This window comes from Oncorhynchus clarkii, chromosome 17, assembly GCF_045791955.1.
Source record: "Oncorhynchus clarkii lewisi isolate Uvic-CL-2024 chromosome 17, UVic_Ocla_1.0, whole genome shotgun sequence".
In the NCBI taxonomy this organism is placed as follows: Eukaryota; Metazoa; Chordata; class Actinopteri; order Salmoniformes; family Salmonidae; genus Oncorhynchus; species Oncorhynchus clarkii.
In genome coordinates this window covers 25,631,937-25,653,452 of record NC_092163.1, presented here as the reverse complement: position 1 = coordinate 25,653,452, position 21,516 = coordinate 25,631,937, and the positions used below count along the sequence as shown (strand labels likewise).

Genomic DNA, 21,516 nt, shown 5'->3' with positions numbered 1-21,516 from the left:
TCTGTCTTACTAACCCACTCTGAATGTTTGGCAAAGAAAATACTAGCTTTCCTACTGTAAGCATTTGAAACAGGGCTGGGGTCAATTTCAATTGAAGGCATTTCAAAAATGTCCATTTCAAAGACATTGAAAAACTTTGGGAATAAATAGCTTCTACTTCTGTAGTCAATATTCCATCCAGTTTCCTCCCTCAAAATGCATACCAAATGAATCCCAAACATTACTAATAAACCTTTAAAAAAACAAGTCGTTTATCATCAACGTTTATCATCAAACTTTAGGTATCCTAATACACAAATGATACCGGTGTCGTGTCTTTACTATCATTAACTGAAGACTTTTAGTTTTTATCAAAGATTCTCTGTAATTAGTATTACACCATTAAACTGATTAATCATGTAACTAATTAACTAGGAAGTCGGGGCACCAAGGAAAATATTCTGATTACAAAGTTATAATTTTCCTAATATAACTTTTCAGATATTTTCATATCTGATCAATAGTCTTCTGAATTAATGATTTATTTATTTTACCTCACATTAGTCTCATTCCAAACGTCGTCAATCGTTGGTTATCTGCACAAACCCAGTCTTCACTATGAGTCAGCCATACATCCATTTTCTTAAATTATTTATTAACTAACTAAACAATCACAGAAGTGCACACACAAACAAAGTAAATATGGTTGCAAGAAATTGTAGGAGAATGTGCCCTAGTGGGCTAAACCGGCATGGCGGCTTGTTAGACAAAAGGGAAGTGGGGGTCGACTGAGATAAGACAACACACAGTTGATAATTATAACCATTGAAATGCTAATCCTTTGCACAGGAACGCTCACTTATTTGGGAACAATTGCAATCAATATATATATTTACGCTCAGTGTGTCATTGGGATCTCTGCTGAAAAGTTTGTTTCTTTTGTAGAATTGTCCATCTCTCTCTCTGGTTAGAATAGATAGTTCAGAGTGACATTCATTCATGTCGTTATGGATAGATGTTTAGGCGGTTGTCGTTCTTTGCGTTCAATGATACCGAATTCCTAGCTGCAGACTAGTAATTAATATCAAAGACTTGTTCTTATTCTGTCGGTATCGATAGACTAAAAGTTTAACCATGTGGTATGGTTCAAAGATTCAGCAGTCTGGTCTGCAACCTTTGTCCTCTCGTGATTGAGGGAAACGTGGTCTGTTGAGAAATTCTCAAAGTTGGGGTTTTATTCGGGGGCTGCAGAAAAGGGCCTGTCCCAGGATGCCCGGCCCTAACTGGGCTCATTGGTGGTCCTCTGATTTAGTTAACCTCAAAAGGGAATTGGAGTTTCCTTCATTAAACAGTCCAAAATCACATTGCACAATTTTACAAACAGTATCATCCTCACTCATTCATCTTATACAACAATTAGATGTAAACTTCATATCTGAGCCTATTATATAAACAGCGTTATGGTAATGTGGCCGCACCCACTTCCATGAGCCCCCCAAAATTACACCAAACGGACCAGTTCGTAGCTGGATTCTTCACCGATCTTTTATACCTTCTCCAGAACATAAATGTGATTCGGACCTGAAGTTCTGTGAGGTGGAAGAAATTCCTTTGTTCTCTATGAAAATTCACTATGTCTCTATACTGTGGCCATGAGGAGATAATCTCCTCCCGGAATTTACGACCTCTCTGACCACAGCAGCCTAGTTGTAGGAGACAGAGAGAGGGGGATGGTACTCGCTGTACCCAAAGAGGGCAACTTCATGACACCGAAGTAAAATAAGAAAGAACGCTCTTTCCTCCACTCGCTTGGAAACACTACAGCCAAAATGGGAGTCACCTACAAAAACTACAATTTCTGGGTAATTTTTCAAAAAAACAGCCTGAAACTCTTTCTAAAGACTGTTGACATCTAGTGGAAGCCCTAGGAACTGCAAGTTTGGAGAACTTGGCCTTATAATTATAGTACTAGCCATTGAAAACAGTGGTAAGGTGAAATTGTTTTTTGGGGGGGATGGTTTGTCCTCGGGGTGTTGCCTGCCACATCAGTTATGTTATACTCACAGACATAATTTTAACAGTTTTAGAAAACATTCCAAAGTTTCTATCTAAATCTACCAATTATATGCATATCCTAGCTTCTGGGCCTGAGTGACAGGCAGTTTATTTTGGGCATGCTTTTGGGCACACCCCCTATCCCAAAGAAGTTTTAAGCAGACCCCCAAAGTGCCTGTGACCAAGAACACTAAGCTAACTTTCCTAAATGACTACTGACTTGTAGCACTCACGTCTGTAGCCATAAAGTGCTTTGAAAGGCTGGTCATGGCTCACATCAACACCATCATCCCAGAAACCCTAGACCCACTCCAATTTGCATACCGCCCCAACAGATCCACAGACGATGCAGTCTCTATTGCACTCCACACTGCCCTTTCCCACATGGACAAAAGGAACACCAATGTGAGAATGCTGTTAATTGACTACAGTTCAGCGTTCAACACCATAGTGCCCTCAAAGCTCATCACTAAGCTAAGGACTCGGGGACTTAACACCTCCCTCTGCAACTGGATCCTGGACCTCCTGACGGGCCACCTCCAGGTGGTAAGGGTAGGTAACAACACACACGCCACGCTGATCCTCAACATGGGCCCCTCGGGTGCGTGCTCAGCCCTCTCCTGTACTCCCTGTTCACTCATGACTGCACTGCCAGGCACGACTCCAACACCATCATTACATTTGCCTATGACACAACAGTGGTAGGCCTGGTCACCGACAACAACGACACAGCCTATAGGGAGGAGGTCAGAGACCTGGCCGTGTGGTGCAAGGACAACAACCTCTCCATCAACGTGATGAAGACAAAGGAGATGATTGTGGACTACAGTAAAAAGAGGACCGAGCACACCGCCATTCTCATCGACGGGGCTGCAGTGGAGCAGGTTGAGCGCTCAAGTTCCTTGGTATCCACATCACCAACAAACTAACATGGTCGAAGCACACCGTGACAGTCGTGAATGGGGCATGACAAAACCTATTCCCCCTCAGTAGACTGAAAAGATTTGGCATGGGTCCTCAGATCCTCAAAAGGTTCTACAGCTGCACCATCGAGAGCATCCTGACTGGTTGCATCACTGCCTTTATACCAGGCAGTGTCAGAGAAAGGCCCTACAAATTGTCAGACTTCAGCCACCCTAATCATAAACTGTTCTCTCTGCTACCACACGGCAAGCAGTACCGGCGCGCCAAGTCTAGGACCAAGAGGCTTCTAAGCAGCTTCTTCCCCCAAGCCAAAAAACTCATGAACATCTTGTCAAATGGCTACCCAGACTATTCGCATTGCCCCCCCCCCCCCCCCCCCCCCCCGCCATGACGACTCTGCTCTGCTCTACCTGCATGTGGTGGAAAGTACATGCATTCTGGGAGTTGCTAATCTTCTTCTTCTATGGTATAATGCCATTCTCAAAATGTAAATGTGCATTCCACCACCAACTGTGCAGGTGGATATAAGGATCCCAAAAAAGGAAAACATTTGGCTAAAACTAAATAAAAGATTCGTATAAACTACCAAAAAATAAATTAGCTAAACAAAATCAACCTGCTTTTCTGTAAAACATATTCTAATCAGGTCCCTAAACAAGCTCAGAAGTATCCTGTGAGGGCGGGACATTTCCTAGCAACAAAAGGCTTTGTAGTGCTTTTGCCATGAATGAAGTCTTTCCCAAAAACTTCTCACCAGCAGATATAATGATATCCAGCTTATTGGACTTCTTAGACACTTGTGCTGTAAAATTAATCAATGTGCCTATAAATGCAACAAAATCCATCATGAGTGTATCCAGATCACCCGATTGACTTAAAACACTAGCAACTGGTTGCAATGCATCCACTTCCATATCTTCAATATTGTTGCCTCTTGCCCCTTCGACTCTCTTCGCCACCTCAACATAGGAGATCAGCTGAATTTTCCATTCATACATACTTCAATATCATACTTCTCCCATCTGCAAACATTTGACAAGTGACCATATAATTTACCATTTCATTACTGTAATGTTTTGGACACATGCTCTCACCGCATGCCTCACACATCCACGCTTCACATATTCAGGTAGAGTCTCCTCAACAATAATATAATACCTTCCTTCCATTTACCATACAGGTCAGACAACGTACACGGACCACTCCTGAGATTTTCTGACTAAGCTACTCATCATCTATATCCAACGAAACTCAAGCTTTAACTCCTTTGCCTGTTCCAAAGATCAATAAATGTTACTTGTGACATGGACAATTTTGCCAGATCCAGTGCACGCTTCTTCTGTTCTTCATCAATATATTTAACCAAAATAACGCCTCTTCTAGTTTCCCGCTGCTTTCTTCAAGTCCTCGATATTACAAATGGATTTCCCAAATTAATCTCCTTGACAAAAAACACAGCCCAAGAAGAAATGCATTATTCGGACTAGTCCGTGTCTTCTACTACAACTTTCGCTTGTTTTGTTCCGTTCTTTGATTTCACTATGTTACATTCATTATCACACACTTCACTTGCCACACTTTCGGATTCAAACACCGTTGCCGTTTCCTCCTCAAAGTCGTAAATTGTGACTGGATGAATGTGTGGTCAAAATGTATATTGTTGCTCAAATGTTTTACAGATCGTATCATAAAAGTAGCCATAAAACATACGTGGCAGATTTTGAGACACAACATACTAGGCAGATTTTTTGTGGTCGCTTGTCCCAGAAAACCCCTAACTAGTCGCTAATGTTTATGTTTAAGATTAGATATCAGATGTAAGATTACAGCTCGTGTTCACTAGCACGCGGTAAATTGCTGTGTGCCGCTTAGGCCGCCCGGGGTGGCTTGCTATTTTATTTATTTTACCTTTATTTAATCAGGTAGGCCAGTTGAGAACAAGTTCTCATTTACAACTGTGACCTGGCTAAGATAAAGCAAGGCAGTGCGACAAAAACAACAGAGTTACACATGGGATAAACAAACGTACAGTCAATAACACAATAGAAAAATCTGTATACAGTGTGTGCAAATATAGTAAGGAGGTAAGGCTATAAATAGGCCAATAGTGGCAAAGTAATTATAATTTAGCAATTTATACTGGAGTAATATATGTACAGATGAGGATGGGCAAGTAGAAGTACCGATGTGCAAAAGAGCAGAAAAACCTAAACAAATATGGCGATGAGGTAGGTAGTAGGTTATCCAGGCTATCCGGGCTAAAGCGTCTGGTGTCTGAGCTAAAGGTAAAGACCGCTAGCAGTGGCTAACAATAACTAAATAGCAAGTAGCTAATTAGCTGGCCAGCTGTTGATGTAGATTCCAATTATAAGGTCTAAAAAAATAGAATATCCGTGAGGCGGGTTGCAGGAAGGAATATTTAATTCGAACATGGAAAAAATTAATTTAAATATAATGAAATGTATACTTAAAAAATGATAGACAATATTTACATGGGACAAAAACAAACACGTCTTACTGCTGCACCATCTTGGTGTATTTATACAGTGGGGCAAAAAAGTACACTGCTCAAAAAAATAAAGGGAACACTTAAACAACACAATGTAACTCCAAGTCAATCACACTTCTGTGAAATCAAACTGTCCACTTAGGAAGCAACACTGATTGACCATAAATGTCACATGCTGTTGTGCAAATGGAATAGGCAACAGGTGGAAATTATAGGCAATTAGCAAGACACCCCCAATAAAGGAGTGGTTCTGCAGGTGGGGACCACAGACCACTTCTCAGTTCCTATGCTTCCTGGCTGATGTTCTGGTCACTTTTGAATGCTGGCGGTGCTTTCACTCTAGTGGTAGCATGAGACGGATTCTACAACCCACACAAGTGGCTCAGGTAGTGCAGCTCATCCAGGATGGCACATCATTGCGAGCTGTGGCAAGAAGGTTTGCTGTGTCTGTCAGCGTAGTGTCCAGAGCATGGAGGCGCTACCAGGAGACAGTTCAGTACATCAGGAGACGTGGAGGAGGCCGTAGGAGGGCAACAACCCAGCAGCAGGACCGCTACCTCCGCCTTTGTGCAAGGAGGAGCAGGAGGAGCACTGCCAGAGCCCTGCAAAATGACCTCCAGCAGGCCACAAATGTGCATGTGTCTGCTCAAACGGTCAGAAACAGACTCCAGCAGGGTGGTATGAGGGCCCGACGTCCACAGGTGGGGGTTCTGCTTACAGCCCAACACCGTGCAGGACGTTTGGCATTTGCCAGAGAACACCAAGATTGGCAAATTCGTCACTTGTGCCCTGTGCTCTTCACAGATGAACGCAGGTTCACACTGAGCACATGTGACAGACGTGACAGTCTGGAGACGCCGTGGACAACGTTCTGCTGCCTGCAACATCCTCCAGCATAACCGGTTTGGCGATGGGTCAGTCATGGTGTGGAGTGGCATTTCTGTGGGGGGCCGCACAGCCCTCCATGTGCTCGCCAGAGGTAGCCTGATTGCCATTAGGTACCGAGATGAGATCCTCAGACCCCTTGCGAGACCATATGCTGGTGCGGTTGGCCCTGGGTTCCTCCTAATGCATGACAATGCTAGACCTCATATGTTTGGAGTGTGTCAGCAGTTCCTGCAAGAGGAAGGAATTGATGCTATGGACTGGCCCGCCCGTTCCCCAGACCTGAATCCAATTGAGCACATCTGGGACATCATGTCTCACTCCATCCACCAACGCCACGTTGCACCACAGACTGTCCAGGAGTTGGCGGATGCTTTAGTCCAGGTCTGGGAGGAGATCCCTCAGGAGACCATCCGCCACCTCATCAGGAGCATGCCCAGGCATTGTAGGGAGGTCATACAGGCACGTGGAGGCCACACACACTACTGAGCCTCATTTTGACTTGTTTTAAGGACATTACATCAAAGTTGGATCAGCCTGTAGTGTGGTTTTCCACTTTAATTTTGAGTGTGACTCCAAATCCAGACCTCCATGGGTTGATAAATTTGATTTCCATTGATAATTTTTGTGTGATTTTGTTGTCAGCACATTCAACTATGAAAATAAAAAAGTATTTAATACGAATATTTCATTCATTCAGATCTAGGATGTGTTATTTTTAGTGTTCCCTTTATTTTTTTGAGTAGTGTATTTTAGTCAGCCACCAATTGTGCAAGTTCTCCCACTTAAAAAGATGAGAGAGGTCTGTTCATCATAGGTATACTTCAACTATGACAGACAAAATGAGAAAAAAAATCCAGAAAATCACATTGTAGGATTTTTTTATGAATTTATTTGCAAATTATGGTGGAAAATAAGTATTTGGTCAATAACAAAAGTTTATCTCAATACTTTGTTATATACCCTTTGTTTGCAATGACAGAGGTCAAACGTTTACTGTAAGTCTTCACAAGGTTTTCACACACTGTTGCTGGTATTTTGGCCCATTTCTCCATGCAGATCTCCTCTAGAGCAGTGATGTTTTGGGGCTGTTGCTGGGCAACACGGACTTTCAACTCCCTCCAAAGATTTTCTATGGGGTTGAGATCTGGAGACTGGCTAGGCCACTCCAGGATCTTGAAATGCTTCTTACGAAGCCACTCCTTCGTTGACCGGGCCGTGTGTTTGGGATCATTGTCATGCTGAAAGACCCAGCCATGTTTCATCTTCAATGTCCTTGCTGATGGAAGGAGGTTTTCACTCAAAATCTCACGATACACGGCCCCATTCATTCTTTCCTTTACACGGATCAGTCGGTCCCTTTGTAGAAAAACAGCCCCAAAGCATATTGTTTCCACCCCCATGCTTCACAGTAGGTATGGTGTTCTTTGGATGCAACTCAGCATTCTTTGTCCTCCAAACATGACGAGTTGAGTTTTTACCAAAAAGTTATATTTTGGTTTCATCTGACCATATGACATTCTCCCAATCTTCTTCTGGATCATCCAAATGCTCTCTAGCAATCTTCAGATGGGCCTGGACATGTACTGGCTTAAGCAGGGGGACACGTCTGGCACTGCAGGATTTGAGTCCCTGGTGGCGTAGTGTGTTACTGATGGTAGGCTTTGTTACTTTGGTCCCAGCTCTCTGCAGGTCATTCACTAGGTCCCCACGTGTGGTTCTGGGATATTTGCTCACCGTTCTTGTGATCATTTTGACCCCACGGGGTAAGATCTTGCGTGGAGCCCCAGATCGAGGGAGATTATCAGTGGTCTTGTTTGTCTTCCATTTCCTAATAATTGCTCCCACAGTTGATTTCTTCAAACCAAGCTGCTTACCTATTGCAGATTCAGTCTTCCCAGCCTGGTGCAGGTCTACAATTTTGTTTCTGGTGTCCTTTGACAGCTCTTTGGTCTTGGCCATAGTGGAGTTTGGAGTGTGACTGTTTGAGGTTGTGGACAGGTGTCTTTTATACTGATAACAAGTTCAAACAGGTGCCATTAATACAGGTAATGAGTGGAGGGCAGAGGAGCCTCTTAAAGAAGAAGTTACAGGTCTGTGAGAGCCAGAAATCTTGCTTGTTTGTAGGTGACCAAAGACTTATTTTCCACCATAATTTGCAAATAAATTCATTAAAAATCCTACAATGTGATTTTCTGTTTTTTTTCTCATTTTGTCTGTCATAGTTGAAGTGCCATATCAGTCAAAACATGCATTGCTGATGTTAGTTTTGAAGAATTGTCTTTGATTTGATCAAAAGCTTTGATCAAGGCCAAAACTGGGTCTGCAAAACTTTCATTGCTCTCAACCATGTCTTACCACTCCTGGCACAGGCACTGAAACTCTGAAGTTTGCGTGCTTTGAAGCTGAAAAAAGCTGACTTTATCCAAGTTGACTACTGAGTCTTCTCACATATGGCTACAATAATTCACTAAATCATTTGCGCATGTTACCCATCATGAAAAACATTCAGTGACCAGTTTATTAGGTACACCCATCTAGTACCTGGATTCAGAACAGCCGGAATTCTTTGAGGCATGGATTCTACAAGGTGTGAAATTCAAACACTGCTCAAATGGTATTAAGGGACCTAACTAGTGCCAGGAAAACATTCCCTACATCATTACACCATTGCCACCAACCTGTACCATTGACACCAGGCCATGGACTCATGATGCGTATGCTAAATCCTGACAGCCATCAGGATGACACAACAAGAATCGGGATTTGTTGGACCAGGCAATGTTTTTACACTCCTCAGGCCAGTGGTGGTGACCACGTGCCCTCTGGAGGAGCAGCTTCTTGTTTTTAGCTGATACAAGTGGAACCCGGTGTGGTTGTCTGCTGCAATAGCCCATACATTTGTCAAGGACTGACAAGTTATGCGTTGCCGAGATGTCACTCTGTGCCGTTATTTGTCTGTTTTGGCCCGCCAGTTAGCTTGCACGATTCTTGCCATTCTCCTTCGACCTCTCTCATCAATAAGCTGTTTTCACCCACAGGACTACCACTGACCGGATGTCGCACCATTCTCGGTAAACCCTAGAGACTATCATGCTGTGAAAAGCCCAGGATGCCGGCTGTTTCTGAGATACTGGAACTGGCGCGTCTGGCACCGCCGATCATACCACACTCAACATCGCTTAAGTCACTCGTTTTGCACATTCTAATGTTCACGGAACTCACTGTCTGCAGGAGCTAAATATTTTCTTGAACGGGGTGGTATACCTAATAACTGACCACTGTGTGTATATTGAGTCAAATATTACAGACAGTAGCGTACACATATCATTAAAATACTGAACAATAATAAAAACCAACATGTAACAATTTCAAATATGTTACTGTCACGACTTCTCCCGAAGTCGGTTCCTCTCCTTGTTCGGGCGGTGTTCGGAGGTAGACGTCACCGGTCTTCTAGCCATCGCCAATCCATTTTTCATTTTCCATTTGTTTTGTCTTGTTTTCCCACACACCTGGTTTTCATTCCCTCATTATGTGTTGTGTATTTAACCCTCTGTTCCCCCCATGTCTTTGTGTGGTATTGTTTGTTGTAAGTTCTTGTGCACATTGTTGTCTGGTGGGCGATGGGATTTGTACCCATTCTTTGTTATTCTGGATTCTGCTCCGGTTATTACCCAGTTCTGCCCTCCTACGTCTGACTTCGCTGCCACCAGTGACGCACCCCTTACAGTTACAAATCATATAAGAAAATCAGTCAAATTAAATAAATTCAAAAGACCCAAATCTATGGATTTCACATGACTGGGAACACAGATATCCATCTGTTGGTCACATATACTTTAAAACATCCCAGGCATGCTCAATGAGTGACATGTCTGGTGATGTCACGATCGTCTGAAGGAATGGACCAAGGCGCAGCATACTTAGAGTTCCACATGTTTAATAAATATGCAACTCACCAAAAACAAACAGAACAAAATGCAACGTGATGTTCTGGGCTGGGCTGCTCACAGGCAGCTACACAAAAACAAGATCCCACAAACAACAGGTGGGAAAAGGCTGCCCAAATATGATCCCCAATCAGAGACAACTATAGACAGCTGCCTCTGATTGGGAACCATACCAGGCCAGCAAAGAAATAGAAAACATAGATTGCCCACCCTAGTCACACCCTGACCTAACCAAATAGAGAATGAAAAGGATCTCCATGGTCAGGGGGTGACAGGTGAGTATGTAGGCAATGGAAGAACTGGGACATTTTCAGCTTCCAGGAATTGTGTATAGATCATACAATTTTGTCAGCAAGTAACTGCCAGTCTCACGGTAAATTACCTTTTAATTAGGATAAATACACAAATACATAATTAGCATAAATACGTTTTAGAATATCCTGGCTTCCACGCATAGCCTACAAGCCACTGATGCAGACCAATGGAACCTCTACATTTCCAAAAGACTAATAAATCAATTTAATGTAGCCTACCCCATCACAACACATCCATTATCTATTTTAGATAGGTCTAAAGAAAGATGACATGAAGAAAATGTAGTCTATTTCAGAAGAACAGAATAGCATACTCAGTTGTTCTTATGTTAGGCCCTGATACAGCTATGCCATATGGCTGTGGACTACACTCATTTATTTAGCAGACAAGATTTGCTTAGAATTCCGTGGCATATATATATTTTCTTATATTATGAAGAATACAATTGAACATAGCTCAATAAAATTGAAAGGATATTTTCTCCAAACGATTTCAAAGGAAGTGCGTACATGCGGCTATTCTGTGTAGAGGGGTTAACAAATAAACTGTTCCTCCTATTTGCTTAATTGAGTTATTTATGCTACTTTAGTTGTGATACAAACGTTGGGCTATTGTTGTTTTTGAATACCCATACTAACATACTTAATGAGACTACATACTACATACTATAGACTATTAGTTCATTTTAGAATACTGTAAATGAACGGTATACTTTCAGTTGAGTATACTAGTACTTTGCATGTCCACCAGAAGTTGATGCTGTTGCTATGCAACTTCTTGCTAGCTTGTTAGCATAACAAATGAATAGCTAGACATCTTGCGACTTCATTAACAATGTATATTAAGAATGCACAATGACTATAGCACTTAGCTAAGCTAGAATGACGTGAATAATCAAGTCAATAGGTTGCATTCGTAGATTCACTCTGGCTATCTACTCCGATTATAGAGCACTCTCATCTGATTGTGCAAGAGCGTAGAATAACCAATGAATTTACGAACGCTCAACACCCGTTGAATATGGTCGGTGTCAGTAAACATAAAAAATCCTTGCCTTTTGTGGCCAAAGTGGCAGCTTGGGCTGAATATAATAGGCTAATTATAATTCCCTTCTCCCGGCTGCCATGCTCCGGAGCACCTCTCACTCAGCATGGCTCTCTCAGATGTAGCAAATGCCCTTCAAGTGATAGGGTCCTTCTCACAGGCATTTCAGCTACGAAGTAGGCTACAAGTGAATGAAGACAGACATCGGGGACGTAACTGTGCACATATTTAAGATGTTAGAACTGTCCCACATTTAGGCTACTTTTCGTCTGTCAGCAAGATGAGTAAGCCAAACGAACAGCAAAAGCACTAGCCTATGTCAATCTACTATCCCCCATAGTACAAAGGTTAACCTATTCCATTGGTCAACTTGTCCTTCTGTGCAAAAAAATAAATATTCCAAACATACTCTGGGACAGTTGTGGGATGCAATTGATCCCAAATGAATACAACCACTTGCATCAAAAACCTTTTAAAAGCAATGAGCCTGATCATTTAGCTTAAAATGTTGATGAACTATTTGGCAATTGTTTTCCCATTATAAGCACAGCAATCAAATCTAATTTTATTTGTAACATGTGCCGAATACAAAAGGTGTAGTAGACCATACAGTGAAATGCTTACTTACTGTACAAGCCCTTAACCAACAATGCGAAACGAAAAATATATAGAAATATCACAAATAATTAAGTTACAGCAATAAAATAACAGATAGTGAGGCTATATACAGTGGGTTCCGGTACAGAGTCAATGTGTGGGGGCACCGCTTAGTCGAGGTAATTTAGGTAATATGTACATGTAGGTAGAGGTAAAATGACTATGCATGGATAATAAACAGAGAGTTGCAGCAGTGTAAAAAATGGGGGGGGTGGTGGTGGGGGGGGGGGCAATGCAAATAGTCCAGGTAGCCATTTGATTATCTGTTCAAGAGTCTTATGGCTTGGGTAGAAGCTGTTAAGAAGCCTTTTTGACCGAGACTTGGCGCTCCGATACCGCTTGCCGCGTGGTAGCAGAGAGAACAGTCTATGACTAGGGTGGCTGGAGTCCTTGGCAATTTTTTGGCCCTTCCTCTGACACCGCCTGGTATTGAAGTCCTGGATGGCAGGAACCTTGGCCCCAGTGACGTACTGGGCCGTAAGCACTACCCTCTGTAGCGCCTTACGGTCAGATGCTAAGCAGATGCCATATCAGGAGGTGATGAAACCAGTCAGAATGTTTTTGATGGTGCAGCTGTAGAACCTTTTGAGGATCTGGGGACCAATGCCAAATCTTTTCAGTCTCCTGAGGGGGAAAAGGTGTTGTCGTGCCCTCTTAATGACTGTCTTAGTGTGTCTGGACCATGATAGTTTATTGGTGATGTGGACACCAAGGAACTTGAAACCCTCGACCCGCTCCACTACAGCCCCGTCGATTTTAATGGGGGCATGTTCGGCCCGCCTTTTCCTGTAGTCCACGATCAGCTCCTTGGTCTTGCTCCCATTGAAGGAGAGGTTGTTGTCCTGACACCACACTGCCAGGTCTCTGACCTCCTCCCTATAGGCTGTCTCATCATTGTCGGTGATCAGGCCTACCACTGTCGTCTGCAAACTTAATGATGGTGTTGGAGTTGTGTTTGGCCACGCAGTTGTGGGTGAACAGGGAGTACAGAAGGGGATTAAATACACACCCCTGGGGGGGCCCAGTGTTGAGGATCAGTGTGGCAGACGTGTTGTTGCCTACCCTTACCACCTGGGGGCGGCACATCAGGAAGTCCCGGATCCAGGTACAGAGGGAGGTGTTTATTCTCAGGGTCCTTAGCTTAGTGATGAGCTTTGTGGGCCCTATGGTGTTGAACACTGAGCTGTAGTCAATGAACAGCATTCTCACATAGGTGTTCCTTTTCCTTTCATGGCTACCGACATGAGTGCTACAGAGCATAATCATTTAGGCAGGTTACCTTCGCTTCCTTGGGCACAGGGACTATGTTGGTCTGCTTTAAACATTTGTATTACAGACTTAGTCTGGGAGAGGTTTAAAATATCAGTGAAGACACTTGCCAGTTGGTCCGCATGCTTTGAGTACACGTCCTGGTCATCCGTCTGGCCCTGTGACTGTGAATGTTGATCTGTTTAAAGGTCTTGCTCACATCGGCTAGGTAGAATCAGGAATTACTCAGGGCAACTGTCTAGGCCCTTTACTTTTTTCAATCTTTAATAACGGCATGCCACTGGCTTTGAGTAAGTGTGTTTATGTATGCGGATGACTCCGCACTATACACGTGAACTACAACAGCAACTGAAATGACTGCAACACTCAACAAATAGCTACAGTTAGTTTCAGAATGGGTGGCAAGAAATAAGTTAGTCCTAAATATTTCCTAAACTAAAAACAATGTATTTGGGACAAATCATTCACTAAATCCTTAAACCTCAGCTAAATCTTGTAATGACTAATGTGGAAATTGAGCAAGTTGATGTGACTAAACTACTTGGAGTAACCCTGGATTGTAAACTGGTCAAACATATTGATACAACAGTAGCTAAGATCAGAAGTCTGTCCAAAATAAAGTGTTGCTCTGCCTTTTCAACAGCACTATCAACAAGGCAGGTCCAACAGGCCCTAGTTTTGTCGCACCTGGACTACTGTTCAGTCGTGTGGTCAGGTGCCACAAATTGTAATTGGCTCAGAAGAGGGCAGCACGGCTGGCCCTTGGATGTACACAGAGCGCTAACATGAATAATATGCACGTAAATCTCTCTTGGCTCAAATTGGAGGAGATATTGATTTCATCACTACTTGCATTTGTGAGAGGTATTGACATGTTGAATGCACCAAGCTGTATGTTTGAACTACTGGCACACAGCCTATAGGTCTCTTCACAGTCCCCAAGTCCAGAACAGACTTTGGGAGGCGCATAGTACTACATAGAGCCATGAACATGGACCTCTATTCCACATCAAGTCACTCATGCAAGCAGTAAAATTACATTTTAAAAAGAACCTTATGGAACAGCTAGGACAGTGAAGAGACACAAACACAGGCACAGACACATGCATTCACACACACGATAACATATGCGCTATACACACACATACACTTGGATTTTGTGTTGTAGATATGTGGTAGTAGAGTAGTGGCCTGAGGGCACACACTTAATGTGTTATGAAATCTGTTGTGAATGTTTTGTAATGTTTTTAAAATTGTATAACTACCTTATTTTGCTGGACCCCAGGAAGAATAGCTGCTGCTTTGGCAGGGGATCCATAATAAATACAAAAACTAGCAATGGCGGACTGGGCAAGTGCCCAACCCAATGTCCCCAACATACAGAAGTCGCAAGCAGTTGAGAGGGTAGAGAATCATCTAAAATGTGCATCTCAAATATAACATTTTCAGCTGTTTGAGGCTGGTCGACCAAACGGAAAGTAAAATAATCTAGGTGCACGCTCTCCGCTGGCTTCCACAAGATCCCATAGCCATTACGTCAAATAGGATGAGGGGGAGGGGGTAGAGTTGTTTATGTTGCTGCAATTCGCCTAGTTTTCTCAAGAGGAAAGCAAAGTTAGGCATAGGACCTTTTTAATAGGAAGACATTCTGAATGGAAAACACTTTTATGTTTTAAGTATCTTTTGAATCTGGCATTGAACAAGCTTTGTCAAGCTAATGTAGTTATGTGAAGGATACAAGCTTCATACATTTGTGACTGGAAAATGGAATGTAATCTTTGAAAATCTCTTTCAACGGGCACACCTCCATATGCTTAAACTTAGATAACCCTCAACAAGAGAGAGTGTAGTCACAGTGACAACGCTATTTGCATGTTTGAGTTGGCTGAGCATTGATTCATTGTTTAAGTAAGAGCAAGTATGAGTGTCAGTCAGTGTTAGTGTGTACGTCATTAACATTCCACGTGTGTTGTCCTGTGTTACTTTTTCTTTCAAGAGTATTCCAATTTACTGAGACAAATCTAACCTAGACTGGAGTTGAACTCTCACCCATTTTATGAGCAAGTGACTCTCTCCAAATCAGTCACTGTGCATAGGTCACTGTGCGTAGTCCCTCCCTTCAACAATATCACACCAGAGAACTGGAAAGTCCTGTTTTACTGTATGGGCTGGGAAAACAAATACTAACACCTTTTTTTTGCTGCTCCATTGTGGACTGAATACATAAATAGGCTGTCATTAAGTCACCAGGATACAAAATGAGCAAACCAATGTCTTCGCAAGGCATATCCAAAATGGACAAGGCAAAGAATGTGAAGGATGAGAATAAGCTGTACTTGCACGAGGGGATCCTCTACTCTACAATCATGAGTCCCCTAGAAAATCTTAAAGGCCTGAAGGAGCTGGAGGGCAGACCCAATGACATTTTACTGGTGGCCTACCCAAAATGTGGTAAGTGAAACCATCCCTGCTGTTGTGGTAGTTAGTGTGAACTGGATTAGATAGTGGAAATATATTTTGCCGTCAAATAAAGTGCCGGACACAGTACTGCTGTTATATAGTACTGGGCATGACAACATGTGTATAGGACTTAATACAAAATCCTTCTAGATCTAAGAAGCCAGCAGTTGGTTGTTGAATATTAACAAATGGATCAAGAGCCCACAGGAGCATGTGCATTGGAATATGTCTCCTGAAACCACATCATGAGCATTCTTTGCAGAATCAATGTGTCCCAACTGCCACCCATGAAGATACTCAAACGATTTAGTTAGCCTTAAAAACATATACTACATTGGACACAGGCTCACATTGTACACACACTTTTGTGTAAATTGTATAGTCTGTCCTATACTGCTTTTGCCAGCAAAGCTCTAATTTAGTGTGCTTATCCAGGGTTCAACTGGATGGTAGCTGTGCTACGCAAAATCATGGCTGCAGCCTCTGGGCAACAAGAACTGTCTCAAATACCTCCACTGATGGAGTTTTTCTCTCCGGACATGCAGAAGGTATGTATACTGTAACAGTTTCCAATAACAGAACTAAGTCCATACCTAGTCAATCAAAATCCCTCTCTTTGTCAGACTTGCTTTCAATGACACTGACAGATCTTTAAATTAAATGTGATGTAAAAACTCTGCCTAATAGACATACCCAAAAGGTATTTTTAAATGTTTTATTACTCGCTCACTGGAATTGTTAATTCTTGAATTTACTTTTGTCGCTACGGATTGAGGTAAATCAGCCTTTAGTTTTTACCCGCCACACACACTGAACAGTTTCAGAATAACCTACAATAGGATGCGCTAGTGCCTTTAGTGCATTTCAAACTATTTGTAATTGACCTGTTCAAAGGAATTTTTATTTAACTAGGCAAGTCAAATCAAACATTTTATTTTTGTATTTCTCATGCTCCTGCCTTTTGATTGTCATCATTCTGCCACTGGTTAAGAGCATTGGTTCAGTAACCAAAGGATCGCTGGTTCGAATCACCAAGCCTACAAGGTGAAGAATCTATCAATGTGCCCCTGAGCAAGGCACTTAACCCTAATTGCTCCTGTAAGTTGCTCTGGATAAGATCGGCTGCTAAATGACCATTTATTTTCATGTAATTTTTTACAAATTATGTACCTTGTGGTTTTCTGCTGCATTTTGGTATGCCATATGATAAGCTCCTAAAACCTTTGTCCTTTCCCTCTGTTTATTTTCAAGGTGGTGGGAGAAATGCCCTCTCCGCGGTTACTGGGCACACATTTGCACCCTGATAACATCCCTGGCACTTTTATTGCGAAGAAAACAAAGGTCGGTGTTAATAACTTTACTAAAGAACATGTCACATAATAATTTGAATCTAGCCTCCCTTCCATTGTGGAGTGCTCAATCTAATGCAGTCTGGGAATTTTTCTTTTTCTTTTTAGAATAACAGGAAATGAATACGATATGAAAGTGACATCAATTTCACCTCAGTATCTTTTTGTAGACTATGAATCAGCCTCAAATTTGTATCGTCAATGAAAATGCAGTAATTTAAGATATAAAATGTATACTTATATTTATGGGTGAATTTACTTTTTCAATGTGTTTGATGGCCAAGAAGAAGCACAGAGCCAAAAAGTTTAAACTGTTTAATTTCAACTACACACATGAACTACAACTCCCAGCAGCTGTGCAATGCCTCTCTTTCGACAGCTTGCCATTTGTATTTTTATTTACGTTTTTCAGAAAGTACTGGCTGGCGACGTTCAGATAAAAAACTACGAAATCTAATATAAAACGCATAAAACGGCCTGTATCAAGTGGGTTCTTAGTCCTGTGGGTCCTCGGCTCAAGTAGGCACGCTCCAGCATGCTAGTTCAAATAAGAATTTTTTAACTTTTGGCGACATGTCTTACTTCTTGAGCGTCAAATATTTTTATAAAAGGCATCAATATAAGTAAATTAATCCACAGCTATCAATATATATGTATATACAGTGCATTCGGAAAGTATTCAGACCCCTTAACTTTTTCCACATTTTGTTTACGTTACAACCTTATTCTAAAATGTATTGTATTGTTTTATTCATCACTCTACACACAACACCCCATAATGCTAAAGAAAAACTGTTTTTTAGAAATGTTTGTTAATTTACTCAGTACTTTGTTGAAGCACCTTTGGCAGCGATTACAGACTCGGGCCTTCTTGGGTATGACGCTACAAGCTTGGCACACCTGTATTTGGGGAGTTTCTCACATTCTTCTCTGCAGATCCTCTCAAGTTCTGTCAGGTTAGGTGGGGAGCGTCGCTGCACAGCAATTTTCAGGTCTCTCCAGAGATGTTCGATCAGGTTCAAGTACGGGGTCTGGCTGGGCCACTCAAGGACATTCAGAGACTTGTCTTCGAAGCAACTCCTGCGGTGTCTTGGCTGTGTACTTATGGTCTTTATCCTGTTGGAAGGTGAACCTTCGCCACAGTCTGAGGTCCTGTTTGTTCTGGAGCAGGTTTTCATCAAGGATCTCTCTGTACTTTGCTCTGTTCATCTTTCCCTCAATCCTGGCTAGTCTCCAAGTCCCTGCCGCTGAAAAATATCCCCACAGCATGATTCTGCCACCACCATGCTTCACCGTATGGATGGTGCCTGGTTTCCTCCAGATGTGATGCTTGGCATTCTGGCTAAAGAGTTCAATCTTGGTTTCATCACACCAGAGAATCTTGTTTCTCATGGTCTGAGAGCCTTTAGGTGCCTTTTGGCAAACTCCAAGTGGGCTATCATGTGCCTTTTACTGAGGAGTGGCTTCCGTCTGGCCACTCTACCATAAAGGCCTGATTGGTGGAGTGCTGCAGAGATGGTTGTCCTTCTGGTAAGTTCTCCCATCTCCACAGAGGAACTCTAGAGCTCTGTCAGAGTGACCATCGGGTTCTTGGTCACCTCCCTGACCAAGTTCCTTCTCCCCCGATTGCTCAGTTTGGCCAGTCGGCCAGCTCTAGGAAGAGTCTTGCTGATTCCAAACGTCTTCCATTTAAGAATGATGGAGGCAACTGTGTTCTTGAGGACCTTTAATGCTGCAGAAATGTTTTGGTACCCTTCCCCATATCTGTGCCTCGACACAATACTGTCTCGGAGCTCTACGGACAATTCGTTCGACCTCATGGCTTGGTATTTGCTCTGACATGCACTGTCAACCGTGGGACCTTTTAAAGATAGTTGTGTGCCTTAACAAATCATGTCGAATCAATTGAATTTACCACAAGTGGACTCCAATCAAGTTGTAGAAACATCTCAAGGATGAGCAATGGAAACAGGATGCACCTGAGCTCAATTTCGAGTCTCATAGCAGAGTGTCTGAATATATGTAAATTTGCTCAAATTCAAAAAACCTGTAATCACTTTGTCATTATGGGGTATTGTGTGTAGATTGCTGAGAAAAAAATGTTTTATTTCATACATTTTAGAATAAGGCTGTAACGTAACAAAATGTGGAATACTTGAATACTTTCGGAAGGCATTGTGACAATAAACTGCATTCATCCATCTGAATATTGTGTGAATAAATGCAACAGGCCTTGTCTGTCTCTGGAGGAATCTAGTCAAGGTAGCGAACCTTGTATCACCACTCAGTATGATTGTGAACATGAATGTGTCTAACTTGCACCTTAATGCAATTAGTAAGAGACTAGATACAAATAGCTAATTCTGCCGACCAATGTTCTAGCATTATATTATTGAGGCAAGCATATAGACAACTACCAATAGACCTACTAAATGATAAACGTAGAGTCAATTGAATAATGACTCTGTAAAACTGATGCATTTACTAAATTCCACTAATATAATTTATTAGTCCCAAAATAATTGACACTCAAACAATTACATTGCACATGAAATACATGATGCATCTTAGCATGTCTGTGTTATTCTGTAATGTGTTGTCACGGTGCTGACTTTTGCCCAATACCTGCAGCAAAAGCCTCTACCCCGTCCTCTGGCTGGGCAGAGTACTTTAGGATTTTAGTTACTTCGGTATAACAAGGGCCTAGCCGTGCGGCCCTACCAACCCTTCTATTTATTCGTAATGGCCCTTCGCGTGAGTTTAGTTTGTTCCTTCGTTCACGTTGTCACTCCCTTATTTTCCGGTCTAGTATGAGGTCTTGGATAGATATACGCCTATTTAAATATTCTAAGTGTTATGGATTCCTCCTATATTTCCTTACTTTTAAGTTTCTTTACCTATGTATATATCAATACCTAATAACTTAGTCTATTAGTTATTATGCTCGTCAGCTAGTAGTCACTTGGAAACTAGTATTGGTATATGTTTTGACTCTCCTAAAAATATATTATTGTCCACACAATAAAATATTCTTTAGTGCAATCACTTTCACCTATAACCAGGGTCACTTTCTGTTCAGTGAGAGTGTCAAAGGCATTTGCTCTCCAGATCGTTAATCTGGCCTAGTTGTCAAAGTTTCAAGCTTTTATTAAGTCACTCTGTTTTTGTCTTATACACATTATTACAATTCAATGGTTATACAGTTTCTTAATGCAACAATAATGCTCAATCAATCCTTATTGCTTTAAGCTATGCCAGATAATATTGCAAAACTTTAAATGCGTTAACACTTCTAACAATATTGACTAAAATAGCAAAAAGAGTTCAATTACCTTAAATGCTCAGCCCCTTGGTCACTTTCCTGTAATTGGTATTTTCTCAGCAATAATGCTAGATTCCGAATTCCAATATCTTAATACACTTCCAACTCTGTGTATAGACTCAATATATTTTAACTGGTATTTGGCTGTTTCCTTGTATTGCTAATCACTTCTGGTCATGATGTATCACTGTGTGATTGCCGCTTTGTCTGTGATCAAGAGGTGTCTAGACCCCTGTGTTTCAGAGACTCAGTTTCGGGTTCACAAAGTTCAACCAGGTAGCTTCAGATAGTGATCCAATAAGTACTTTGGCAAAATTATCAATTTCTCAAACATTGTTCTAGTCTAACAAAAAGCGTATAGGGCAATAGTAAATTTACCTATGATGATTCTCCATATGAAGTCTGTCTCATATGTCAGTGAGGATCATGGCTCTCTCATGATCTCTGCTCTCTTTATATACCTTTTTACAGGGGAAGTTCACAAGTTTCTGGAGCTGTGTCTAAACGGTAGACCACTATTACGTACTCTTAGACCTGTGTCTAAACGGTAGACCACTATTATGTAACCTTAGACCTGTGTCTAAACAGAAGCTTCCTATTCCAAATCTAGGTCATGCAATACGAACTCCCACATTGCTGCTTCCATGTTACTGTTGGCTGATTCTACTCGATGATACCAGCTGGTTGTTTCTACCACTGGAGGTGGCGTATGTGCCGTGTCAAGCGTCAGCTGGGAGAAGTCTATGATAGGTATCTCCTCTGCTTCCCCCTGTTGTCCAGTTTCTGCAGGTGTGG

General features: G+C 42.0%; 1 protein-coding gene across 1 annotated transcript in view; it reads left to right on the top strand.

Moving 5' to 3' along the window:
• The first annotated feature begins 15,585 nt into the window (after positions 1-15,585).
• The window catches only part of LOC139370616 (sulfotransferase 6B1-like), a 29,015-nt gene continuing 23,084 nt past the window's right edge, over positions 15,586-21,516 (top strand). Inside the window, exons 1-3 of the mRNA XM_071110212.1 lie at positions 15,586-16,041; positions 16,486-16,598; positions 17,302-17,391. Coding sequence (XP_070966313.1) covers positions 15,849-16,041; positions 16,486-16,598; positions 17,302-17,391 — 396 coding nt within the window. The 5' untranslated portion in view covers positions 15,586-15,848. The remainder of the gene's footprint in view (positions 16,042-16,485; positions 16,599-17,301; positions 17,392-21,516) is intronic.